Source organism: Arachis duranensis, chromosome 9 (assembly GCF_000817695.3).
Source record: "Arachis duranensis cultivar V14167 chromosome 9, aradu.V14167.gnm2.J7QH, whole genome shotgun sequence".
Lineage (NCBI taxonomy): Eukaryota > Viridiplantae > Streptophyta > Magnoliopsida > Fabales > Fabaceae > Arachis > Arachis duranensis.
The window spans coordinates 27,359,286-27,367,473 of record NC_029780.3 but is presented as its reverse complement, the minus strand read 5'-3'; the positions used below and the strand labels follow the sequence as shown (position 1 = coordinate 27,367,473).

Below are 8,188 nucleotides of genomic sequence, written 5' to 3'. Positions count from 1 at the left end.
GTGACACTCATCATCATTCTCACCTATGAACGCGCGTGACTGACAACCACTTCCGTTCTACCTTAGACCGGGCGTATATCTCTTGGATTCCTTGATCAGAATCTTTGTGGTATAAGCTAGAATTGATGGCGGCATTCATGGGAATCCGGAAAGTCTAACCTTGTCTGTGGTATTCCGAGTAGGATTTCGGGATTGAATGACTGTGACGAGCTTCAAACTCCTGAAGCTTGGGCGTTAGTGACAGACGCAAAAGAATCAAGGGATTCTATTCCAACCTGATCGAGAACCGACAGATGATTAGCCGTGCTGTGACAGAGCATTTGGACCTTTTTCACTGAGAGGATGGGATGTAGCCATTGACAACATTGATGCCCTACATACAGCTTGCCATGGAAAGGATTAAGAAGGATTGGATGAAAGCAGCAGGAAAGCAGAGATTCGGAAGGAACACAGCACCTCCATGCACCTATCCGAAATTCCCACCATTGGATTACATGAGTAACTTTATCTTTACTTTCTGTTTATTTTTATTAATCATATTTAAACCAATAATCTCTTGAATTAGTTAAATCCGCCTGACTGGGATTTACAAGATGACCATAGCTTACTTCATACCAACAATCTCTGTGGGATCGACCCTTACTCACGTAAGGTATTACTTGGACGACCCAGTACACTTGCTGGTTATTTGTGCGGAGTTGTGACAAAGTAAGATTCACGTTTGAGAGCACCAAGTCTTTGGAGCCATTGTTGATGATCACAATTTCGTGCACCAATAACACAAACGAAGCCCAAAAGAAAACAAAGCTAAAGAAATCAAACGGGTTGCCTTATGGATATCCGATCCAAGCCTGTTAGTAACAAATCCCTCCAATTTGCTCTCACATGAAAAGCAACATTCACTTTTGTGCTTTGGTCAGAAATCAGAAAAAATGAGAGAGAGAGAGCTTTTTCCCTAAACTATTCACAGTAGAAGAAAGAAAGAGAAGGTTAGACAAGAAAGGTTGAGGTCAAATCAGTAAAATCAAACGAAATCAAGCTTAGGTAAAGGTTAAAGGTAAACCATTTTCTTATACATGCATATCAGTTTCTTCTCTTCTTTCCAACTGCTGTGTATCTACGGTCACAAGTGAGTCTTGGAGACCAAGTAGCTTCTCAATGGCCAAGATCTGGGTTTACCATTGAGGATATCTATTTTATGCTTTCCTGTGGCTTTCGGTCAACAAGAGAATGTTAGAAGTAAAGTCCTTAATTTGAGTGAAAACGGGAGAAAGTGAACGGTTGGGTTAGTAAAGCACAAGGCTCAAGAAGTTGATCTAGGAAGAAGAACCCAGCAACATTCAAGGAGATACAAAAGAAGATCTCACACCATTTAGAAGCCAAGGAGAGATAACCAGAGTTTGGTGAGTTGTGTTCTGAGAAGAGTTTCCTGAAGAAGTTCCTCTACTTGGACAATGCTTTCTTTCAAAGAAGCATTCAGCCAAAAATGAAGAACTGAATTAGAGACATGCAAATCTGGTTTATCACATAGCAAAGAGGCTGTTGAAGAATCAATCTCCTTCATGTTTTTTACAGATTGTAATTTACTTTTCAATATTTATCTTTCTGTAATTTCTTGAGGTAAAAGGCTGAATGAGATAGTCATTGAAAAAGTCTAAGAGTGAAAAAAGGCAGAGAGATACACATGAGTGAAAAGCCAAGAGTTATTTTCAGATTTCTTTAGGTAAATCTGTGTCTTGTATCTAGTACCAGTGATGTACCCCTTTCTTAGTTGGGTGAGCACTAAGAATGAAGAGTTAGGTATTAGCATAGCCAATGTCAAGTTAGGTTAAAACTTGAGTTTGAGAGGATTGTGTCAATCCTGTGAAATTGGTGTATGTAATACTTTAACTATAGTGAAAATTTCACCACTGTTGTGGTAGAGACTGGATGTAGGTTGCATAGCACAAGGCAACCGAATCAGGATACATGATGGTGTTAGCTTTTCTCTTCTCTGCTCTGTTCTGTTTTCTGATATTTATGAGATAAAAATAAATTGTATCATAAATTTCCGCTGCTGAGTTCAAACAGAATCAGAATTGAAAGCTTGCTTTAAAGAGTTAAGTTGTTAAAAGTAAAGAAAGGCAGAGATTCAACCTCCCTTCTCTAAACCTACTACAACCTTCACATGCATATGAAAAAGGAAAAAGGAGGCTGAGTTCACTAAGTGTGGGTTGGATTGGGTTAGGTCTTAAGTCTAAAGTAAGCCCGATTTGATCGGTTTGGTCTGTTAATCTGATTTTAGACTAAAATTTTTAAAATTAGTCTTAATATTCGTATTTTAACTAGCTCCACAAAAAAAAAAAACATTACCAAAACCTTCTTCCTTTAACACTCATTCGGTCATTCCACAATCAAAGTATTCTTTTTAGTTTCATAGAAAAATAATACTTTGAAAGAATGGAGTCTATTAACTCCTTTAATATTGGAAACCGTCAGAAATTTTTTTAAATCCGGACAATTTTCACATGAGCATCTTCATATTTTTCCAGGTGCCAATTATTCGGTGGCATCCTCTCCTTTTTCAATAACAACCAAATTCTCTTGATATTGTATTTTAGTATTAGAACTATGACTTGAGAAAACTGAATTCCTTTCAAATCCCTTGATATGCTTGTAGTAGATGCCTTCCTAACCAACTGCTTCATATTCTGTTTTCTTATACTCTTGTTTTCTTCTTTCTTCTTTGTAGCAGTAAAACAAAATGATGCACAAGCATTAGCAGGTTGTTTCGAGACTACTACAACTCCCTTGCTTTTCCTTATTTCCTCCGATTCTCCTTGAGTAACAGCAATAGTCTTAACAATGCTATTTTCTTTTGCTAGTAGCTTTCTCTACCCACTTTGAACCGCATCTTCATCACTTTTATAGACATTGTGAGTTTCTTTTTTCAACTAACAGACTAGCAACCTCCATATTAAAAATTAAAAAAATGAGCCATGTTTAACAATGACAACCATTATTATCGTCTCCAGAAATATACAGGTACATCGGAATAAGCCATATTTACAAGAATTTTTTTAAAAATGCGGGATTGAAAAAAATTAAAGAGAATTTGCCGCGGCGAACTCTCTAATTTTTATAGAGTTCATCAGGGGTGTGGCAAACTTATTCTAAAAAAATTATATTTGAGGAATTAAAGTTGAAAAATGATTTTGGAAAAAATATGAATTTTTTTTGTATTTCTGAAAAAAAAAACCCTTGAGTTATAGGTCTATGATATTTTATTATCGCTGCCTGCTATCTTTAACAATCTCTTTAGTGGTTTTGTTAAATTAAAAAATATATAAGTAAATAATTATTTTAAAAAAATATTTGATTTTGATGGTCTTATTAATCTAATATATATGATATTTATATTTTTTTAAAAAAATTGATGTTGGAGTATGCTATTTCCAAACTAATGTGAAAATAATAAAAAATTCATAAATACTAAAAATACTAAATAAATAAGATGTTCTTTACATTTTTAATTAAGAGATCTCCTGTTCAATTTTTATATAATAGTCAAACTTGATAAATTATGTAGGACACGCATCAAAGCTCTGTTAGATGGAGTTTTGGTGAAAATTACGTAGTTTCGTTTTGCGCTTTCTCTATCAGTGAAATTTTCCTTTCATCTGTTACAGATACAAACTGCTGATATTTGTTAACCAACCTCTTTCGTGTTCTTCCCCTTTACATTATTAATTAAACTTTCGTGTATGGTGACCGAACTATGTACATAGCATTTTCTTCACTCTGTCTTGATCATACAAGTCAAGCAAAAGAGTAATCAAACACCAACGTCATCATATTCATATTAATTAGTTCAAGCCCTTCATGCACCAGAATCTGTTGCTGCACGATTATTGTTATCATGGCATTAGCACTGATGTTGAAGGTAAAAAATGTGTTCATTTTTGTTGCTTTGCTTTTCATTGCAATGTTTTGCTGCTTCTCAGATGGGGAGCTGCAGGAGCAAAGCATAGCAAAGGTCTTGTCGTGCTTCGAAAATAACCGTGTAAGTAACAAATATTTTATTTTATTGCATTTCTTGGAAAGAAGCATGTGGCTGCTAAATGTTAAGATTGTTATGCTAATTTCTTCTTCGATAGAAAATTGTAAACCTCCCTGGTTTATTAATTGGCTTTCAAATTGATAGGAAAATATATAATTATGTACTTTATGATAGCCATAGGTATCTTGTAACCTTAAAAAGAAAATCTTAGTCTTATACCTAATCTCCCTTCTCCAACTATCGGAAAAAAAATCTTAAGGGAAAATCTATCTAAAATACTTTCTAAGCTAATTCATATTTGATATCACCTGTCAAATAGTAAACTTTTTTTTACGGGTGTAATTCATACTATTCTTAAGGTATTTATAATAATTTTTGAAGGTGGCATCAAACGTTGCATTATAACATTAGGTGGACATTAAGCATAGGAACATTATGGGTAATTCTGGTAATTAGTAAAACACTTATTTAATTATCATCAAATCACATTTATAGTTAAATATTCATAACAATGGATGGTAGTTAAAATATATAGTAGTGTTTATATAGATTAAAGTATGAATAAAACAAAACACTATATGTTTGGTCATTTTATTAATCAGCAGTCTCTCTTCCTTTCTAACATGTTCCTTTTCCATTTCTTTTGATCATTGATTTGAAATTTTCACAGATTTATTCTCAGTGCAATGAAGCATATAGATTAAACCCATCTGGGAATATTAACATACCACTGCAGGCCACTGATTCTTTCTGCAGTGGACCATGCCTTTCTGAAACACGGTTAGTACTTAATTGCATCAATGACATGCTATCTAATTTTGTATTCTACAACAAAGCCACCGCACAACAGATGAGAAATGCCCTGGATGCTGGCTGCAGCTTTTCTAGAGAAAGAGGTCAACACTAGTTATTTTCAGCAGCTTGAACTTATTTTCTTCTTTTTTTCATCATTTTATCTCAAAGAGACAAATAATGCTTGCAAGTTTCCAACATTGATCAGATTCTATCTCTTCATCCTGTGGCCAGTAGTGGTTCATGTTATGTGAGATGTTGCACTAGCATCTAGAAATATTCAAAAATGCTATTTGCATAATAAAATCAGCCACGAAATTCGTGTGTAAATACATGTGTGGTTTAATTTATTTTCAATATGTATTTGTATTCTAGTATGTATTTTATACTGATAGCTTACTTTAGGGGCTGATTTTGGTGTGCTCATACCAGAGTCGGAAATATAGGTGCACTTTGGACTTTTATAATTTACAACCAAATAGTGATAGGTTTCTTGTAATATGCATGGCTTTGCCATAAATAATGGTGTACCTCTAAGATAAAGTATTTAGTTTTAGCACATTAATTTCTAAATGGCATGAATACATAAACATTATATATGAACATAGTGGAAGAAAACAAATAGTCAAAAAATTAAAATGTAAACACGTTTCATATGTTGTGCTCCTTTCTTCACACACAAATATTCAGGCCTTCAGATTCTCTTGAAACTACAAGGGCATCCTTCTACTGAAAAAGAACTGATTGTGGATCAAATTCCATGATATGATATCGAATCGTGTGCGCTCTAGTCTTGAACATGAACAAACAACTCTTCAGCTATTCCGTCTTTTGTGGTGGCGATGTTCAAACCACCGGTGCCTCTCTTATTGTTGGCAATCATTTGATGGGGTTGTCTCAATTGAACTTAATTGCAATTTTGGCATATTCTCTGATGCAAATTGAGAATACTTGGTGTCGATTGATCTAAGTAGCCGGTGTCGATTGATCTAAGTAGCCAAACACACCTAGTTAGTATCCAGCTCAGTCAAGAGGGCAATGTTTGAAGGAATGACTTTCTATTTTGTCAGACCTCCTACAATCAACTCAAACAAAACAGATTGGATATTTGATCAGGAATCACTCCTGTAACAGGATAGCACTCTAATTGTTCTTTTAGAATACTCAAACAAGATTTGTGCCATCCTTTAATGCCCATGCATTACTTGTTTCAGTAAACATAGTGCACCATATTCCTTCTGTAGGTGGCAACTCAGTGGCAAAGTCATTTCTCAACAAAACCCGGATTCCTGCAATGCAAACTACCCGGTTGCACTCTGCCCCTGAACTTTCTTGACACCACCACCCCTCATCAACATTCTCACTTTCTCAACCTCATCCCACCTCCCTTCCTCTGCATAAATATTGGACAACAACACATAATTCCCAGAGTTCCATGGTTCAAGCCTAACGAGCTCTTTCGCCGCAATTTCGGCAACTTCCCTATCACCATGAGTGCGGCAGGCACTGAGCAAAGCGCCCCATAAAGCAGCACTTGGTTTCATTGGCATGCTGCTAATCAACTCATGAGCTTCCCTCACATTCCCACACCGTCCAAGAAGATCAATAACACAACCATAATGCTCTGGCTTTGGTGAAAGCTGAAACTTTTGGCTCATAGAAGCAAACAGCTCCCGTCCTCTATCAACCAAACCAGAATGAGCACAACAAGCTAACACCCCAACAAAAGTGGAATCTGTAGGGGCCACTCCTTCTCCTCCCATTTCATCAAACAGGCCAACCCCTGCTTCACCCTCTCCATTATAAGCCAAACCGGATATCATAACGTTCCAAGAAACTACGTTCTTCTTAGTCATCCCATTGAAAATGCTCCACGCAGCACTTAGATTACCACACTTGCAATAAAAATCCGCAAGCGAATTTCCCACAGCAACCATATTTTTAAGGAATCCCTTGTCATTTGCATAAGAATGTATCCATTCCCCAACATCCATTGCTCCCATTCTAGCACTAACCGGCAGCACAGCCACCAATGTAGCATCATCCGGCTCAAGTCCCTCGTCCAACATCTTCCGAAATAGCTCAAGAGCTTCCTCATCTTTCTTCCCCTGTGCCATCGAAGCGATCATGAGGTTCCACGAAACAATGCTGCGTTCCTTCATCTGCCAAAAAAGTTTCAACCCCTTATCCAAGTCACCAGCCTCGCAGAACCCGCGAACCATCAGGTTCCAAACGACAACATCCCTGTGGCGCATTTCATCAAACAACTTCTCAGCGTCCTCCATTTTACGACAATTCGCATACAGTTCTACCATCCCAACACGAACAGATCCATGACGTGCAAACCCAAGCGCCTCAACCTATAACAGCATGAAAACACGTGAGTTTAGTTAGTTAGTTAGTTAGAGTAGTTGATCAAATTAATTGCAACATTTTAAGCCATGTGCTTTACTCGTCAATTTCTTATTATTAACAATCTGTTTAAAGACCTGCGCATGAATGCACCGACCGAGGAAATAGTCACGGAGGTTGGATGCGGCCTTGAGGAGCGGCGCGTAAGTGTACTCGTCGGGGACCATGGCGCGTGACCTCATGAGGGAGAAGAGGTGGAACGAGTGTTGAAACGGTGCGCGTAGGGAATACCCCTTGATCATGGCATTGAAGAGGAGGATGCTGGGGCAACGCGCCTGGATGAAGACGCGCTGCGCGTAGGGCATGTTGTTGAGGGAGGCGCAGACGAGGACGAAGTGGGAGAGGATCTGGTTGGAGTGGTGGAGGTTGTGGCGGAGGAATTGCGCGTGGATTTCGGTGAGGTGGGTGCGCGTGGTGTGGCCGTGCAGGAGACGCAGGATTTTGCGCTCTATTTCAATGCATCCCCTACTCATCTTGCATTAAAGTGTTTACTCTTGACGGTTACTCCTATAAACTAGGTTTGTTATGGTTTCTGCACTCGCTAGTCTTCTTCAATAAGCTTCATTAAGGGATGTTGATAGTGCTATCAGTTGAGGCTGCAGAGGATGTTGGAATTTAGAGCTTACGAAGATGAAGGGAATTCATGTTCGTTTCGGCATTTAAGGGTGTTTGGTCTAGTGGTACGATTCTCGCTTCGGGTGCGAGAGGTCCCGAGTTCGATTCTCGGAACACCCCCTTCTTTTATGTGTGGTATGTATGTAACGTATGACTAAATTATACAAATAGATGGGTGCTTTTAAAGCTTTTCCTTCGAGAATTTTTTCTAATATAAAATAAAAATTAATTAATTTCTGAAACAAGATTTTTTAATTATATATTTTGAAATACGATTTATTTTTTTGATAATTAAAGTAAGTTTGTTGCACCTCGGCGAACTCTATATAA

The 8,188-nt window shown here is 37.4% G+C and overlaps 2 protein-coding genes and 1 non-coding gene across 3 annotated transcripts; 2 read left to right on the top strand and 1 right to left on the bottom strand.

Annotated features, from left to right (window-relative positions):
• The first annotated feature begins 3,840 nt into the window (after nt 1-3,840).
• LOC107465260 (uncharacterized) lies at nt 3,841-4,946 on the top strand. Its single transcript, XM_052254241.1, has 3 exons — nt 3,841-3,922; nt 3,984-4,042; nt 4,710-4,946. The coding sequence occupies exons 1-3, from the start codon at nt 3,862-3,864 to the stop codon at nt 4,944-4,946; spliced, it is 357 nt and encodes a 118-aa protein (XP_052110201.1). The 5' UTR covers nt 3,841-3,861.
• A 415-nt stretch (nt 4,947-5,361) lies between these two features.
• Nucleotides 5,362-7,857, bottom strand: LOC107465272 (pentatricopeptide repeat-containing protein At1g09190). Its single transcript, XM_016084257.3, has 2 exons — nt 7,321-7,857; nt 5,362-7,191 (listed from the first exon to the last, which is right to left on the bottom strand). The coding sequence occupies exons 1-2, from the start codon at nt 7,714-7,716 to the stop codon at nt 6,133-6,135; spliced, it is 1,455 nt and encodes a 484-aa protein (XP_015939743.1). The 5' UTR covers nt 7,717-7,857; the 3' UTR covers nt 5,362-6,132.
• Nucleotides 7,858-7,906: 49 nt separating this feature from the next.
• TRNAP-CGG (transfer RNA proline (anticodon CGG)) lies at nt 7,907-7,978 on the top strand. The gene has a single exon. It is a non-coding gene; the product is annotated as a tRNA-Pro (tRNA).
• The last annotated feature ends 210 nt before the right edge of the window (nt 7,979-8,188 follow it).

Coding starts and splice junctions, on each gene's coding strand:
- LOC107465272 (XM_016084257.3), bottom strand. CDS start 7,716: ATGAGTAGGGGATGCATTGAAATAGAGCGCAAAATCCTGCGTCTCCTG. Junction 7,192..7,320: donor GTCGGTGCATTCATGCGCAG/GTCTTTAAACAG, acceptor ATGCTGTTATAG/GTTGAGGCGCTTGGGTTTGC.
- LOC107465260 (XM_052254241.1), top strand. CDS start 3,862: ATGCACCAGAATCTGTTGCTGCACGATTATTGTTATCATGGCATTAGC. Junction 3,923..3,983: donor CATTAGCACTGATGTTGAAG/GTAAAAAATGTG, acceptor GCTGCTTCTCAG/ATGGGGAGCTGCAGGAGCAA. Junction 4,043..4,709: donor CGTGCTTCGAAAATAACCGT/GTAAGTAACAAA, acceptor AAATTTTCACAG/ATTTATTCTCAGTGCAATGA.